Here is an 18,271-nt window from a genome sequence, read left to right as displayed (position 1 = left end):
TGGCAGTCTTGCCACTAGCCCCCACTTCTCTCAAAGTGAAGCTCAGAGCCTAGCCAGTTCAGGAGAGCCTATCTGGCAGGCACATTCACACTCAGGTGCTAATGACATCTAATACATTAATGGAAGCAGCCAAGCTGACCAGGGATTTTGGCAAATGCTTTCAGTGATATTTTTAAACTTGTTAGGAGAATGGGATTCTCTATTCCGAAGTTAGTGTGTCCAACACACGTCCCAATATTACAGTATCATTTTAGACTTGAGCTCATGAATTTTAACATAACATTGATAAAATTCATTGAGGACACTTTTGCCTACCTTGAGTAATATGTAGAGGTCTGTGCAGAGGAGAAAGGGCTGGGTGCTGAGTTCTGGTCCAGCGCTGCCTTCTCCTGCTTTGTGGTGCTGAGTAGATCTGACCTGCCTCTCCCTTCCGTCTGTGGCATGAGACAGCGGGGCGAGGGCTGACCTTACCTGTGAGACCCTCCCTGGAGAACAGACCTCACAGAAGGTACTGTCTCCACCTCTCCCCCAACACGACTTTAAAGGCAAGGGGCTTTCCTCAGGTCTGTCCTTTGCCTTCCTTGCCCTCCTCAGCCATTCTTCTAACTGCCTCAGTGGGATCCAGTGTGCCCACATTTCTGTCATCTGCTCCCATCTTTCCCTTGAACTCTGGGCTCAACTCCCATCTGCTTGCTGTAGGTTTTTCTTACATGTCCCACAGTCAACACAAACTCATAAAAAACTACACTTTCTCCTCCCTTCAAAACCCAGAGATCGCTCCAGCAGCTACCCAGCATCCTGTCTTAACACTCCTGCTTTTTAACTTTGATGTTTGGTTAGTTGCCAAGCTCCAATCAGGTCTCTGCCCTGTTCAAATCTTTCAATGGATGCTGCTACCTGCCACATACGAATGACACCTACCTTAAACTGTCTTCAGGGTCCTTTATTACATCGTCTCAGGGAGGACCAAGGTGACACAGTGAGTGATAGTGACAGAGCTTTTAAGCCCAATACACTGCCCCACCACCTCAGTGGCTTCCAGTCACACGGGAGGTCAGCTAGTCACTGGAGCTGGAATACACAGAGTCTCTCTCTGAGCCATGACTTTGCCTCCTCTTCTCGGCCTTGCCTGCTAAAATCCTACCCATCTGGCCACTTTTCCTTTATTTCTAAAATGTTTATAGAATGAGCTCATAATTTCACCCTACTTTGTAAATAACTTGAAAATGTCTTTGTAATTCAAATTACAATTCATATATAATGTCTTTCTTAAGCCCATTTGTCAAGGCTTGAATTAACTGCTTCTTCTGAAAGCTTTCATTGCTCCCCAACTAAACATGTGTCTCTCCCAAACTCCTCCATGTCTGTGACCCTCACACCGGCCTTATGGGGAGTTACGTGAGACGTGTCTTATAAATCAGGTTGTGAGTATCTTGAGACCAGGGATGTGTCTTTGCAGCCCCAACACATAATACAAGGATTATTAGCACATTGGCAGTACTTTGTGTGTTATGCCAAAATGAGAATTTTGACTTCAAAGACAAGGCTGTCAAAGGCCTCGTGGAGGAGGTAATCAGAAGACCCCTGCATCCTCAGCCACACCACTGAGACAAGCATAGGAGCCAGGTAGCACCAGAATGGGATACGGGTGGAGACAGGGGAAAAGCCATTCTATGCCCAGCAACTAAGCAGTCTGTCTCTGGGAACCCCTCTCTGCTACTGCTCTTCAGGGTGTTCTTATCCAGAAATGCTGGAGCCACAGCCCCTGAGAAAGAAGCATGATACAGAACAGGCCAGTGGAGTCTTGAAATGCTGTGGCGCCCATAAAGTCTTGGCCAGATCCTTGTCCCAGAATTCTGCCACCATTTCTTAGCTGGCTGACCTTGGTCTTTTAATTTTGCTGGTCTGTTTCCTTGTCTGTAAAATGAAGACTATATAGGCTCAAGGAGGCCTTCCAGCTTTAAGAGGAGTGAGGCCCATATTTCCCTGTGTGTCCCAGCTACCCATCTACAGAATTAATACAGCAGCACTGACACAGGGGTTGTGAGCATCCTAGAGTCTCAAGTTCAGCAAGCTTGGTAAACAGGTGCCAGGTGTGTCCAAAGAGTTACTCTCCTTCTGAATGAGCAAACTCCTAAAGGGACATGACCACAGGGAGGTGAGGCATGGGAAGGTAGGATGGACCTTCCACAGCTCCCTGAAGGTGGCAGTGCTGTCTGCGAGGGAAGTAAAGTCAGAGATCATCTTCACCCTCCTCCCAGGGCTCCAAGAGACAGACAGAGGCTGGGCATGGTGGCTCCCACCAGTAATCCTAGCACTTTGAGAGGCCAAGGCGGGAGGATTGCTTGAGCCCAGGAGTTTGAGACCAGCCTGGGCAACATAGTGAGACCTCATCTTTGCTAAAAATTAAAAAAAAAAAGGCCGGGCATGGTGGCTCACGCCTATAATCCCAGCACTTTGGGAGGCCGAGGCGGGTAGATCACAAGGTCAAGAGATCGAGACCATCCTGGTCAACATAGTGAAACCCCGTCTCTACTAAAAATACAAAAAAAATTAGCTGGGCCTGGTGGTGTGCGCCTGTAATCCCAACTACTCGGGAGGCTGAGGCAGGAGAATTGCTTGAACCCACGAGGCGGAGGTTGCGGTGAGCCGAGATTGTGCCACTGCACTCCAGCCTGGGTAACAAGAGTGAAACTCCGTCTCAAAAAATAAAAAATAAAAATAAAAATAGGTAGGCATGATGGCATGTGCCCGTAGTCCCAGCTACTGGAGAGGTTGAGGCAGGAGGATCTCTCGAGCCCAAGAAATGAATGCTGCAGTAAGCTATGATCACACCACTACACTCCAGCCTGAGCAACGGAGTGAGATCCTGTTTCAAAAAAAAAAAAAAAAAAAAAGAAAGAGCCCTCACTAGCTAGCAAACTGCAATAGCTAGCTAGACAACCCCATTCTCAATGGTCCTGGTCTGTTGAGGAGGTGGCTGTAGAGATTAAGACAGGGGTAGGCCCCTACTGATCACATTCAACACAGCACAGCAACTACTGCCCATTAGAACATTTATTTCTCAGAGAGAAAATAAGTTTCAGACAGTCATATTATAGTAGGTAAAATTAACTTTTGTATTCTTTACAAGCATAGATTTTTCTGTTTATTACCTCTCTTATACCATCTGTTATAAACAATTCTAGAAAGCAAATAAAGTCACTTTCTACAATAAATAGAGCATCATGTGCTTCACAGCAGACGCGACAGAGACACATAGGCCCCATGCCACAGCAGGATCTGAGCCGTTTCCCGTTCTAAAAGAGCATTTTAAAAAATGAGACTCAGAGAGAGAGACCGAAAGATTCAGAGATTGAAAAATAAAGAGAGAGACTAAGAAGAGTAAGTGTTGTGGGGGAAAGAGAAAGATATACATAGAAAGAGGGAGAAAGCCCCAAGATGTTACAACACAGGTTTAGACAAAGGTCACAGAGTCCACAGCCGACCAACTACCTGGGGAGAAGGGAAGCACTGGCTCCTTTAAATCAACGACACTGTGTGGCCACACAATGGAGGACTCCAATAATGGAAACTATAGGCCTGAATAATTTAGAACAGTATTTTACAATTATATACACCATGTCCTTCCCTAGCCATATGCTGTATTATGTTTTTATTATTGTACAAAATTCAAAACCCCATCCTTTAAGTTATAGTGTTTTGTTGGTTCCCTTTTAAACTCTGGCTCATGTCCCAAATGTATAAGAAGTTGTGGTTGGTTGGTTGTATTTTTAAAAAGTCAAGTGTGTAAAAATGGCAGTGATCTCCCCAGTGACTTTGTTTTGTCCAAAACTCCCCTATGAAAAATTTAAAACAATTAAAAAGAACATCAGGTTAAAAATCAACATGGCAATCAGCAGCCTGCAACTGGCCCTGCGACTTTGGTGCTCAGAAGGTGAAAAGAAATGTCCAGAGAACAGACACTGAAGCCTCTGAAAGTTGTGTTGGTCAGTCAGCATTCCCCGTTCACAGTTTTTTTTTTTTTTTTTTTCCCTTCCATATTTGAGAAGGTGAAGGTGGGGAGGAGGTTGAAGAGAAAGAAGGAAGGAGGCAGAGGGTTTGAAATAAAAGTAATGCATTCCCTGGAGTTGGGAAGTGGGAGTAGCTGAGGCTAAGCAGGGCACGGCAGAGCGCAGGCCAGGAAGATGTTTGGTGGCAGGCGCCATGCCATCCAGGTGGTAGAGAGTGAAACTTACGACTACAATTACAGAAAAAGTCCATGAGGAGAAAAGGGGGAAGAGGGCAGACTCGGCTGACGGGCATAGCTCCACCCCAACTACCCTCAACATCTACGTGGACAGATGGACACTCGCACACCCAGTGTGACAGGAGCCCACCCGGGAGGCTTGGCCCACCTTGCGGCAGCAAAGGAAAAAGCAAGAGAGGACCCGCCTCAATACAGAGGACATACTCACAGAGCTGGGAAGTTGTGTCGTCAGCAAAAGGGAAGGTCTGTGGGTGGGACGTGGTGTCCTGGGGGAGGGGGTCACCAGGTTGTGGGCTGGCCTCTCTCTGGGCCCTGAGGAACTTGGCAGAGACACCGACCTGGCATAGCAGCTGGCCTCAAGGCGAATGAGACATTAAAGAAAAAGACCAGTGTGGTGACGGTTTCTGTCAGTTTGGCACAAGAGAAAAAGAAAAGGGAATATGGGAAAGAGAAAGCAAGACTGGGCAATGGGTGCAGAAGATGGGACAGGAAAGAAGTGTGAGAATAGGTGACAAGGGGGAGAGAGAATGAGCTTGGGGAGATTCCCCTCGGGACCCTGGCATATCCACAGCATCTCTGGGATCAGTGTCAGAACCTCACCCGCCCTGAGGTGTAGTTAGTGGGAGTAGGATGGAGGGGGCCAGACAGCCCCTCAAGAAGGAGCCCAGGACCTCTTCCCATCTGGGCCGGGTCTATCTCCTAAGCTAGGCCCAAGCCCCACAGCTGTTTCTACTTCTAACTGGTTCTTTAGTGAAATATCCCCTGAGGGATCTTGGGTGGGAGTTTTTGGCACACAGCAGGCCTGCCAGGGGAACCATGCAATTGGTCAAAACTGGGGCTTTGCCCATGGTGGGGCGAAAGCCCAGTCCCTGGCCTGCCACGAGAGAGGGAAGCTGCCAGCCATACATCTGGCAGGGCAAGCAGATGTAGGCCCAGCCCTGCCCTTACAGGTAGCTGGAGGTGACGAAGGAGTGGGGCCCCCGGACTCTGCTCAGGTGGATCATCGCGCGGTCATAGGCCACCTGCACTGACTTGCGGATGCTGGTCTTGCGGCCTTCCAGCATCTTGAGCTTGTCCACGGTATCTTCCACACCCAAGGGCAGGACTTTGTCCCTTGGAAGCCACTGCCTGAAATGCAAGCACAGTAAGACACTGGGCAGTAGTGGGTCTCACAGGGGGCTCCTGTGGCCCCACTTGGCCAGGACCAGCAAAGCCAGGGTGAGGGTACAGGGCAGAGGGATGCAAATTGGGAGACTCCATGTAGGAGGCCACCAAGAACACAGCAGTTTAGGGCAGCAAGCAGGATATGCAGGAGTGGAGTGGAGGAATGGCATGGAATCCATTTTGCAGCTGGGTCCTTCTCTGGGGCCTCACTCTGGAGAGGTGTCAGGGTCCATAGGCTAAGAGAGGCCCACCCGCTGCCCTCTGGGGCCAGATGAGCCACCCTGGAGGGCTCTGAGTCTCGCCTTGCTTTAGAGAATTACAGAGTTATGGCTAGGAAGTAGAGCTGATGCCAGAAACTGATAAACTGATCTGTGGTGGGACCTGTACCCTGTGTGTGTGTGTTTTTAAAGCTCCCCAGGTGAATATAACATGTGGCTAACAATACAGGCTTTGGAGCAAGATCTTGTTTTGTATCCCAGTTCTGACTACAGGGTCTAGACTTTCTGAGCCTCAACTTCCTCATCTGCAAAATGGATTATGAGGGGCATTAATGAAGATTTAAATGAAGATTAAAAGTGATCAGATATATAAAATGATCTGTGTAAGTACATGGAGTAAACACTCAATGGCAGCTACTATCATCACTATTTTTATTAGCTAGTTCTACCTCCTCACTCTATAGAAGCTAAGGTGAAAGGACTCTCTTGCTGGTTCTAAGAGAAACTTTTAAGTGTTGTAAACCATGAATGAGCAAGTCCCCTGTAGTGGACACTGCACTGGCCAGAACCGTCCAGGATGGAAACATGCTTCCCAGAAGCTACAGGAAGTGTTAGAAGCCGACAGGCTCTCATCTGAGTCCCTCTCTAGCAAACACCCTCCACCAAAGAAGCCTCTGGCCCAAGGCCACACCCCTGTCTCAGAGCAGTGGCATTCAATAACTAGTTGGCACAGGGTAAAAAGGCATAGCCCCAATTCCTGATGTCTCTATCTTGCTGAGCCACCCAGCTCCAGATGTGCCCAGTGGATGAGCAGAGGCAGCAAGTGGGCTGTGGTTCAACTTCTGCCCAGTGCTGCCTCACTCCCACCCTACAGCTCTCCTCAATAAGCCTTCTGATGCAGGTCTTGACCTCAGAGTGTTTCCCAGGGAATCTGATCTGCAACACCCCTCAGTTACTATTAATGGGGCAAGTAACACCATCCCCTTCACCTGAGTGGAGACAAGGGTAACTGCATCCATGGCCCCTGTGTATCTCACTAGCACAGCAGTACTGACACAGACTCCTGGTGTGCCCCTCAGCCCCCTCACAGCAGCACCCACTAACCAGGTGCGCTTGTTGTCAAAGAAGAGGACAAGGAAGAGCTTCTCTCCAGCCTCTGCCTGTTTCTGCTCTCCCAGCTTCAGCACGTCCAGCGGGGGGACAGGGATGGGAACGCCATTGTGCAGGAGGCCCTCCCGGGGCATCTTGGGATCGATGATCTGGAGGCAGAATAGAAGATGGGCACTCAGTGAGGGAGGCCAGGGTGAGCAGTGCCCCAGCTGCAGGACCAACTGCTAAAGCACCTACACCAGGGGAGTATCAGGCCTGAGTGGGATATCTCTGACGTCTAGACCAGACAGGCAAACCCCTTCCTCCAATATCCTTTAGGAGAGAAGAGTAGAGGTCACTTTTTTCCTGTCAATTTCCCTTTAGTACCTTTGCAATTCACCTCAAATGCTTGGGGGCCTTCCCTAGGTACCATGGCTATGAAGAAGGCTCTGCACTGGGAAGACCATCCAGTTGGTTCTGTCTAACAAGGTCTCTGGTTATCCACTACCTTTCTGTCTAACTACTATCCTTCCTGATATATGGACCAGATACATTTGTGACACCTCCATGGTAAGAGCAGAGATCTTAGTGTATAGCTAGAGAATGAGCTTAGAGGTTGATGAAGAGCGGCGGGGGGTGGGGGTGGGTGGGGGTGGGATGGGGGTGAAAACAAGGGCCACTGAGGCATTAATCCTTGAGGCAACAAGCTCCACAAGGGCAGCAGCTGGCCTCTCTTCTTCAGGTCTGCTTCTGGCATCCAGCCCCGCCTTGCCTAGCACAGAGAAGGTAGGTGCTCAGCAAAAGGCCTAGCAGCATCAATACAACAATCAAAATCCAGGACTAGGGAGCACTTTCAAAGTTTCCAAAGCTAATTATTCACACAGCATCTCATTTCAATCTCTTGCTGATGCTGAGAAGTCTGCTGACAGGTGTTAGCCGACAGAGGAAAACACCAAGCACAGAGGCAGGATGTAGCTGGCTAAAACCACACTGGGGCTAAAACCACACTGGGACTAAAACCAGATAAGGCTTGGGCCTCCGCAGCCTACTGCCTCCTACACAGCCCCTGCTTCCAGAGCAGACAGCTAATCGCTCTGGGAGCAAAGACTGGGAACTTACTGAGGAAGCAGACTTCTCCAGAGATACAGCAATCTTACTTCCTATACGCTGTCCCAGTGGGCCCCTTCTCATAAAAAACTGCTCTCATTATTTACCTTTGCATGTCTGCCAACTTCACTACATCCCTCTCAAGATAAGCAGCTGAAAGCAGCTGTTCTGGTTAGAAGTTTACTCTAAGGAAGTAAACTTACCATCTTAAATCACCTTACCCTACCCACCAGGTGTGTAATTTGATAAAACTCTCTCTCCCAGCTTGTCTGTCAAACTCCCAGGGATTGAAGTAAACGGTTCTAGCGAGAACAACCATACAAGCCCCTGTGAGCTTCCTTGATTACCAAACAAGACAAAGAGGCTACTCTGACAACGTTTCCTCTTGACTAAGGCATGCTGGTTCCTGCCTTGGAAGCCAGCATTCTTGCAGAGGACAGATTGTGAAAAATTTCCCCTGGGGGCAAAAACAAGGTGGGTAAGTCTGCTATCTGAGGAGAGCTTTTGTGTCCCAAAATAATAAATGGTCCATTCACTCAACGAATACTATACAAATGTAAAACAAGAATACTATGCAAATGTAAAACAACATGGTAACAAGGCTTTACATATGTGTACGTACACTATTATTACAACTATAAGATGAATATATGAACACTAAGAACGATACAAAATACGTGGAGTCAACATTAGAATGGTGGGGTTTGTGTTGTTTCCTTCCCCTTTATTTTTCCAAACTTCTATAATGTGGTATATTACTCTTAAAAAGAAAAGAAAAAAATGTTTAGAAGACAAGGAAAAAACAAGACAAGAGCCAGAAAAAATTAAAAACTGCATACCCACTATCTATGGATGCAAATACACACTGAAGAATGCATAGGAAAAAGACTAGGAGAGCATACACCAAAATAAAAACACAGGTTGTGTTCAGGTGGTGGCTGAATTTCTTTAATCATGAGAGAAAGTATATAATTAAGAAGGTAGTTAGAAAAAAAAAAGATGAGTTTTAGATGAGCGTTTTTGCATTGTGAGGTATTTTGTTTGTTTTTTAAATCCAAACCTGCACAGCTTAATCACTTCTTTAATGAATGAGCTGGGAGTCCTGTGGTTTCACCACTGGCAGGGCAGAAAGCCCTGTGAAGGGCAGGCAGCCCGAGGCCCTCACTCTTCAGCTGCTGTAGTACAGCAAGGATTTTCCCCACCTACTACTGCTACGGAGGGACTAGAGTAGGCAACGTGGTTTCCAATATGGTTCCAACAAATTGTACTACTATAACCTCTTTGGGCCATAGTTTCCTTATCTGACCAAACAGGATCAGAATTCCTCCTCTTCTTGTCTTAAAAGGCTGCTGTTAAGAGTCGCAGATATGGCCCGGCGGTGGCTCAAGCCTGTAATCCCAGCACTTTGGGAGGCCGAGGTGGGTGGATCACGAGGTCAAGAGATCGAGACCATCCTGGTCAACATGGTGAAACCCCGTCTCTACTAAAAATACAAAAAATCAGCTGGGCATGGTGGCACATGCCTGTAATCCCAGCTACTCAGGAGGCTGAGGCAGGAGAATTGCCTGAACCCAGGAGGCGGAGGTTGCGGTGAGCCGAGATAGCGCCATTGCACTCCAGCCTGAATAACAAGAGCGAAACTCCGTCTCAAAAAAAAAAAAAAAAAGAGTCGCAGATATGAAGGGGCTGGAGAAACCCAGAGTCCTGTATACATTAAGAGGCTGGTAGGGTGTTTCCCAACCCTGGCTATAGATCATCTGGGATGTTTTCTAAAAAATATTCATGCCTCAGTCTGGCCTCGGAGAGTCTAATTTGATAGTGCTGGGGTGGAGCTGACTTGCTATGGGTATTGTTTTAAAAATTCCCCCAGATTATTCTCACATGTCCCAAAGGTTTAGTATCAGTGGTATCTTTCAGAGCCAAGTGGACACTACCTTCCCAACTAAGAAAGAGTTCAGAAATAATAATCAAGGTGGTAAGAACTGAAGTTTTAGCTGCTGCTACTATGAAAGAAGTGAAAAGCTTAGTTACTGCTGGTGTGAGTATAAACCAAAATGAAATTCTGGCAACATGGCAACTTGTATCAGATTTCTGCATAGACTTTGCCCCAAGAAGGCACTCCTAAGAATTCACTGTAAGGAAATAATCATGGATGTGCACAAGGGTAAAGCTACAATGATGTTTATTGCCAACTGTTTATCATAGTGAAAAATTCAAAACAATCTAAGTGACCAACTAGGGAATGGTTAAAATATGGTACATGCATACAACTGAAGACGATGCAATCATTAAAAGTGATGTTGACAAAGAATGTTTAATGGCATAAGATGTGTATGTTCATGATATGCTGTTAAGTTAAAAGGAGGCTAAAAGCAGTATGGTCTCATATATATGCATACTTATAAAATTTTTATTAAAGGGTAAGTGGCTATACACCCCAAGTTATCCCTGAATAGACAGGACTGTGGATGATTTTGAACTCAGTGGCTCAGAACACAGACTTTGACATCACACATTTTAAGCCCTGGGCTCAAATTCCAACCCTGTCATTTATTAGCTGGATGACTACAAATCGTCAGTTTTCTTCCCTACAAAATGGAATAATCATACTTTCCTCAGTATTTCAAGGACTCAGCATGACAAATGTTTAATAAAACATCTAAGCATTATCAGTAGCTTTAAAGATTCTCTACAATGGGCCCTGTTACTTTTATGCATAAACAAATAAATAAATGCTATTAAAACTCTAAGAACCCTAGCCTTGATCTGCATACTGTTAGTCTATTTTTAGTGCCCCAAACTGGGAGCCTTGCTAGTTTGACCCACCCAGGCTGGGGCAAAACCCCCCTCCCTTCTACAGCTAAAGGCACCCTGACTCCCACCACACTCTGCTGGTTTAATCCAATCAGATAAGCCCCCAAGGCAAGGCAGGGGGCCAGAACCGCCCAGGGGAGGTAGGACGGTGGTGTCTGGGGCAGACTCACCAAGGCAGGGTAGGAGGGGTAGCCTCGGCACTTGGCCCACACCAGCTCCAAGGGCTCCAGGTCTCCGCGGTCTTCAAAGGGCAGCAGGAGGCTTCTGCCTGGTAGTGGGGAGGGGAGGAGACAGCACCCAAAGGGGACTTGGAATGGTGCCCAAAAGACCTGCCTGTGGCCTCCATTTGACCGGGGCAACCCAGGAATGAGTCACAACATTCCCTCCACCCTTCCTTTTCCCTCTCCTTTCCTTAGAAGTTAGACTGGATCAGGGGTCGGCAAACTAGTTCTGTAAAGGGCCATATAGTAAGTATTTTAGCTTCTGTGGGCAACATGGGCTCTGTTGCAATTACTCAACACTGCTGGCATAGCATGAAAGCAGCCACACACACAATCTATAAATGAATAAATATCTATGTCCCAATAAAACTTTACTTTTTGGACACTGAAATCTGAATTTCATATAATTTTCACATGTTATAAAATATCATTCTTTTGATTTTTCTTTTCAATCATTTAAAAATGTAAAAACCATTCTTAGCCCATGGACCATACAAATATAGGCAACAGGCCATAGTTCACCGACCTCTGAACTAGAACCCTAAGATGGCTTTCCCTGGAAAAATGTAACTGCTTCATCCTCAGGGCCTTAGGGAAGGAGGGCCATAATCCAGCTTGGGCAATGCTACATACTGCTCTCTGGGCCTCCTTGAGTGGGGAGTCCTCATGATGGAGGCTTCATGAACAAAGATCCCAGGGAGGACATCTTGGTAAAATTACTTGCTAAATGAGTTCTTTTCTGACAGAGTCACACCTGGTCATCTAGGTCACCTGGATGCACAGCACTCAGTAGAGCCAAGCAGTCTGCAAGTCCTTCACATGCCTTCTTTTGTCAGAACCTTAGACTGGGTATCCCTGGGGCGGGCACTGCATCTTTTCATCTTACTTTGCTCTGCACTCAGTGCACTAGCACATGTGAATGAGTGCTTCACAGATGTTTCTGAACACACAAAAGAACCTCTCTTCCCCTCCCCACATCTATACACTGGAATGCACAGGTGATCATACTCAACCAAGGAAAAAAGTCCCAATCTAACAGAGTGGAAATTATTATTATTATTATTATTATTATTTTTGAGGAGGAGTTTCCCTCTTGTTACCCAGGCTGGAGTGCAATGGCACGATCTTGGCTCACCGCAACCTCCGCCTCCTGGGCTCAGGCAATTCTCCTGCCTCAGCCTCCTGAGTAGCTGGGATTATAGGCACGCGCCACCATGCCCAGCTAATTTTTGTATTTTTAGTAGAGACAGGGTTTCGCCATGTTGACCAGGATGGTCTCGATCTCTTGACCTCATGATCCACCTGCCTCGGCCTCCCAAAGTGCTGGGATTACAGGCTTCAGCCACCGCGCCCGGCCAATTATTTTTAAGGAAATATTACTATCTCGCCTTAAAAAAAAAATTATTTATTTATTTAATTTTTTGTAGAGGTAAGATCTCACTATGTTGCCAGGCTGGTCTCAAACTCCTGGCTTTAAGCAACTCTCCAGGCTTCAAGCAACCCTTCTGCCTTGGCTTCTCAAAGTGCTGGGATGACAGGCATGAGCCACTGTGCTTAATTCTACTTGTAATTTTAAAAAATGTTCAAAAATTATAATAAGATACTGTTCTGCACCTATTTAGTCAATAGCAGTTAACAATAAAAAGATTAAATTCAATACAAAAGAGGTAGACTGAGTGGAAACTGGTGCAATCACATACTACTGATGCAACTGCAGACCAAACCCATCCTTATGGAATGTAATTTGGCAGTATGTCTGAAGAGCCATTTAAAAAATGTATGAACCACCTGTTCCAGTAAATTCCTTCCCTGGGAATTTATTCTAAGAAAAATAACTTTAAAGATGAATAAAAGAATTTTAAACAAAAATATGGGTTCACTACATTATATATGATGTTAAAAGCTGGAAATAACCCAAATGTCTAACAATAGAATGGTTAAGTAAATTATAATGCATTGTTAGATCATTGTTCCAATAATGAGATATATAAAGATTATGTGTCAAAATGAAGAAAGTATAAAATAACATTGAAAAAAGTAGAATACAAAAGTGCGTGTGTTTGGATTAGCATTTTGTTAAAAATGTGCCTAAAATAAACAGAAGGCAACGCAGAGAAATGAAGACAATCATGTTACAGTGATGGAACTATGGGAGGTCAACATCCTTTGGCATCATTTTAATGAGCATGTGGTTTTAAAAGTAAAGAATAAGATGTCACCACCAGAAGCACAAAGTGTGTCAATCCACTCCTGGTTTTGTGCAAGATGCTATATAAATTCATCTAGACACGAGCCCTGCCTTTTGGGCACTGACAGTTACAAAAAGCAATGAAACACACAGGCATGCATTCATCAACACATATACGATAAAGAAACTGACGCTATGGGAAAATAAAGCAGTTGGGTAAAGGAAAGAAGGAAGAGAAGCCCTGTAAGCTGTATGTTAGATGGAAACTTCAAAGACAGGGCATCCAGGAGTGCACACCCCTGTACAGCAGGGCTGGACAGAGGTGAGTGCAGAGAACAGCCTGCTCTGCACCTGCCCTACCTGAGCACCACCCCAGACCTCTCCCCTAGGTCCTGCCCTGCCCTTTATTCCTTTTGTCCAAGGAGACGAGGCCCATGAAACTACATGGTTATGTATGTGTGAGATTCAGTGACATAGGCTATCAGTACGTTAGTGAATGCTGACAGCCAGTATCCATAAAAATTACAAACACACACTTCCTTCAATTCAGCAATTCCACTTCTATAGATATACTCCCTATGGATATAAAATTATGCATAAGATTGCTCACTGCAACACTGGTTATGATAATAAGTAAAAATCTCAATGTCCATCTTTAGAGGGCTGGCTAAGCAAATGATGGCATTCCTATATAATGGAACACTAGGAAGCCAATAAAAAGCACAGAAGGATCTCCATGATATATTCTTAACTGGAAAAGAGAAATGGTTTAGAGGAACATGTGCATATCAGGCTTCTCCATTCACTCTCTTAATTATTCATGCAAGTTTTGGCTTGTATACATACAGATTACCTCTGGAAAGATATAAAAGAAAATGCTAACAGTTGATGTTTCAGGAAGGGGATGGTAGCTTTCATTATACACCCTTTTGTGCCTTTTTGATTTTTATTAATATGGTCATGTATAACCTATTCAAATTTAAGATGCAATTAAAAAAAAAAAAAAAAAAGAGTATGATTGGCCTGGGAAAAGGCCATCTCCCTGCCCACTGGTCCAAGAGTTTTGGGGAGCTCAGGGACTGGCTGCCTGGTTCTGAGCCCAGCAGTGCAGCTGCCTGAAGAGCTGGCTCCCCAGAAGGCCTGGCCCCTTGAGCTCTGCCTGAACACTGCTCCTCACCTGAGCCACTGTAGTCAGAGTCTCCATTCACACCTTCCAGGAAGGGCACTCGAGACAGGGCTGGCTTTCCACGGCTGCGTTTGGGGGGCGTCAGACCACTGCACACAGAGCAGGGAGAGGGGTGAAATGAGCAATTTCAATGACTAAAATGCCCACTCCCCTTCTCCCTTCTCTCATCTCTGACAGGAGTGGAGCTGCAAAAACTCTTCAGGGAAGATAGTTTCCATCTTCCCCTAAAAACTCACACTAACCCATGTTTTTCACTGAAAAGTTCCTATGAGGTGTTGAGGAACCATGTCATCTACATGTAAGGACTGAACCTGGAGGGAGTTGCTCGTTTCCCTGCTCAGAACCCTTGGACTTCATCCAAAGGAAAGGTCACCCCAGTCTTCTGTCAGTCCTTCCACAGTCTCAGCAGCCTTGCCATGAAAAGGGGCCATCTTACATCTGCCCAGAATTCTTTGCTTTGGTTCACATTGCTTCTTCTTTGGAAACCAATTTATTTTTGAGATTCAAATATTTGCCTCTTTGCCAAATTTTCTAAAGTGGACATATCATACTTCCTTAATTAGAAAAGACTGTTTTAAATTGGAAAAAAAAATCACTTCTCACTTCCAAATGGTTTATATGTGAAGTTTTTCTTGGATAGAGAGAAGTGGATTTTTTAAACTGAAAAGTGGGCCGGGCATGGTGGCTCACACCTGTAATGCCAAAACTTTGGAAGGCCAAGGCAGGCAGATCACAAAGTCAGGAGTTCAAGACCAGCCTGGCCAACATGGTGAAACTCTGTCTCTATTAAAAATACAAAAACTAGCTGGGTGTGGTAGCATGTGACTGTAATCCCAGCTACTCAGGAGGCTGAGGCAGGATAATCCCTTGAACCAGGGAGTCAGAGGTTGCAGTAAGGTGATATCATGCTACTGTAGTCCAGCCTGGCCACAGCACAAGACTCCATCTCAAAAAAAAAAAAAAAAAGTGGACCAATTTTTTTTCATGGCTACTGCAAAGAGGCAAAATATGTATTAAACAAAGACTAAAAAGTGATAAGCAAAAATGAAAATAGCAATAGTAAAGCAATGTTACAACCAAAGCCCAACTGCACATCAGTATTTTCAAATTATTTCCCATGCAATTCTAATGTATGACCACAGTTTCTGGTCAAAAATTATGTGGCTAGGGCTTTTTTCCATCCAAACTTCAAAATATATTACTCCCGTTTTTTCTACTAAAAAATGCTTAAAGAACAGGTTGTTGGCCGGGTGTGGTGACTCACGCCTGTAATCCCAGCACTTTGGGTGGCCAAGGCGGGCAGATCACCTGAGATCAGGAATTTGAAACCAGCCTGGCCAACATGATGAAAGCCCGTCTCTACTAAAAAACAAAAAAAATTAGCTGGGCATGGAGTTGCATGCCTGTAATCCCAGCTACTTGGGAGGCTGAGGCAGGAGAATCGCTTGGACCCAGGAGGCAGAGGTTGCAATGAGCCAAGATCATGCCACTGCACTCCAGCACAGATGACAGAGTGAGACTTTAAAAAAAAAAAAAAAAAAAAAAAGGTGGTCAATCTGCAGAAAAGCAGAAATGCTTAAAGAAACCCTTGGTGATATAAGAAACGGCCAGGAGTAGGAACTTGATGGAGAGTAGGGTACTCCTGTTTTATTGAACCAGAACTGACTTTATGAGGATCTTATGCTAAGAAAACTTTGCTTAACCAAAACCCAATGAATCATAATTTTTCAGTAACCAGTAGTTAGGTTGGTAGTTTTTTATTGCTAGTCAAAATAGGAACCATTTGGGAAAAAAACAAAAAATACCCAGTTTACATTTAGGATTCAGTTCCCATTCACTCTACAAAAATCTGCCAACATATTAGACTTTGAGGCTTTGCACAATTTTATCAGAAAAGCCTCTCAAAGTTCACATCAAGACAAAAAAAAAAAATCACAGTTCACATAAAAAAACTGGGGAGACATCTTCAAATACAACAGAACAGAACACAGCAAAGTAGGTAAGAAACTGGAGCCTATCTGGGTTCAAAACCCAACTCTTGTCATCAGTTCTGTAACCTTCAGCAAGTTACTTAACTTCTCCAAGACTTGCACTCCCCACGTGTTGCTATAAGGATTAATGAATTGAACACATAAAGCCCTCAGAACAGCACGTACCATGAGGTCAATAAATGGCAGCTGTAGTTATTGTCATATGAAGGATAGTAAATTTTAATGTCTTACTTAAAGTCTTACTAACTGCTAATATTTTACTATAGAATGAGCTCTGAGAAGGATGAGTCAATAAACAGGATGCAACACCAAAAATGGTCTGTATGTTTCTGATTTATAGAAGAAAGCATAACTGACTAAATCATGGCCTGTATTTCAGCCCTCTTTTCAAGTTACCCAGGCCTAAAAACACAACCCAACCTATAATTATCTTATTTACTGGTTTAACATCCATCTCCATGAGAATAGACACCTGAGAAGAAAATCTCCATGAGAACAGACACCTTATTGCTTAGAACAATACCTGGCATACAGTAGGTATTCAATTATCAATAGCTGAATGAGTGACCTATAAAACCTGCTCAGAAAAATCATCAGAAAAGATAAAGCCAAGGGGTAAGTGAAAAAGGGGGGGTGGGGGATGGGTTAGTGAAGTGACCAGTTGTTTCAAGATTATTTCTAATTCTGGTCTAATAAATAAGATCTTCCCTTACGTACTTATTACCCAGTATAGGGGGAAAAAGAAAAAGAAAACCACCCTTGCAGTTGAAACCCCTGAATCTCCTATTTTAAACCCTGAAATATTAATACACACTTCCTCCAAGGGGCCCCAGATAAATCAAGGGCACTGCACTGGAGTTCTGCAAAAAGGCAAACACACCACCTCAATCAGCAGGCTAACCAGAGCCCGGCCTGGCTTGCTCTTGTGGCTCACAGCTGAAAAGAATGCCCTTCATAGAAGATGCCAACACACCTTCCACCTTTAGTCAAGGGCTAGAAAGGGATAGTTTGATGGGTCCGATCCTGCCCTGATCCCAATAAATTGGGCTTCCAGGCACTTTATCTTTGAAAGGAGTCAGGAACTTCAACCCAAGGCCAGGCTAGAAGCATCTTGTAAGATTCTGAAATCTCTTTTCCTTTCCTGTGCCTGATACTTTTTTCCCATCTACTTCCCCTGTATCTATGGAGGCTGCAATAGGAAGTTAGGTCAACTTTGAGGACTGGCTGGGGGTAGGGGACTCTCAAAGAAACCAAAGCAGGGAACCACTCCAGGGCCAAGGAGTAGCTGGGGACCCCCTCAGTCCTACCAGTAGTCCTACTGCCCAGGTAAACTGAATGTCTAACAGAACACATGCCCAATCTGCCTTGGGAGCACTTCAAACACAAATATATAGTCTTCTGGTGCTGCCCTGGGACCTTCCTCCCCTACTTTGAACCTAGGATCCATTCAGCAGTCTTGTGGTGGGGCCAAGACATTAGCCTTCAGGACAAGTCACTCTTCCTTTGTGGTACTAAGGGTTTCTCATTTCCAAGAGTCCTCCCCACCCTGATGTCTTGCAGAACACAGAATAACACAGAGAAGGAGCTCCATAAAGCCTTGGGCCTAGAAGAAACTTTAAGGTTCTGGTCTGAGAAACCCTCCCTTCAGATAAAACAATGTGAAGAAATTCATCCCTTTTCAGTTCAAGGATAGAAGAAGAGCTGCGGCCTTTGTCCGAATAAAAGGCAATTCCAGGCCAGGTGCTGTGGCTCACGCCTGTAATCCCAACACTTTGGGAGGTTGAGGCAGGCAGATCACTTGAGGTCAGGAGTTCAAGACCAGCCTGGCCAACAGGCTGAACAGGTGAAACCTTATCTCTACTAAAAATACAAAAATTAGCTGCGCATGGTGGCACGTGCCTGTACTCCCAGCTACTTGCGAGGCTGAGGCAGGAGAACCACTTGAACCCAGGAGGCGGAGGTTGCAGTGAGCCAAGATCACGCCACTGCACTCCAGCCTAGGCAGCAGAGCGAGACTCTGTCTCAAAAAAAAAAAAAAAAAAAA

At 45.2% G+C, this 18,271-nt stretch overlaps 1 protein-coding gene across 4 annotated transcripts in view; it reads right to left on the bottom strand.

The window, feature by feature from the left end:
• Window positions 1-3,039: 3,039 nt before the first annotated feature.
• BRPF3 (bromodomain and PHD finger containing 3) overlaps window positions 3,040-18,271 on the bottom strand; it is a 36,685-nt gene continuing 21,453 nt past the window's right edge. For 3 of the 4 annotated variants that reach the window (XM_039467709.2, XM_039467708.2, XM_010334082.3), the window contains exons 10-13: window positions 14,228-14,325; window positions 10,812-10,909; window positions 6,736-6,890; window positions 3,040-5,377 (exon numbers count right to left, since the gene is read on the bottom strand). In XM_039467709.2, coding sequence (XP_039323643.1) covers window positions 5,194-5,377; window positions 6,736-6,890; window positions 10,812-10,909; window positions 14,228-14,325 — 535 coding nt within the window. In that variant the 3' untranslated portion in view covers window positions 3,040-5,193. The remainder of the gene's footprint in view (window positions 5,378-6,735; window positions 6,891-10,811; window positions 10,910-14,227; window positions 14,326-18,271) is intronic. The other variant, XM_074397970.1, reaches the window with a different exon arrangement.

This window comes from Saimiri boliviensis, chromosome 4 (genome assembly GCF_048565385.1).
Source record: "Saimiri boliviensis isolate mSaiBol1 chromosome 4, mSaiBol1.pri, whole genome shotgun sequence".
NCBI classification, from domain to species: domain Eukaryota; kingdom Metazoa; phylum Chordata; class Mammalia; order Primates; family Cebidae; genus Saimiri; species Saimiri boliviensis.
This window is presented reverse-complemented; position numbering and strand designations above follow the sequence as displayed.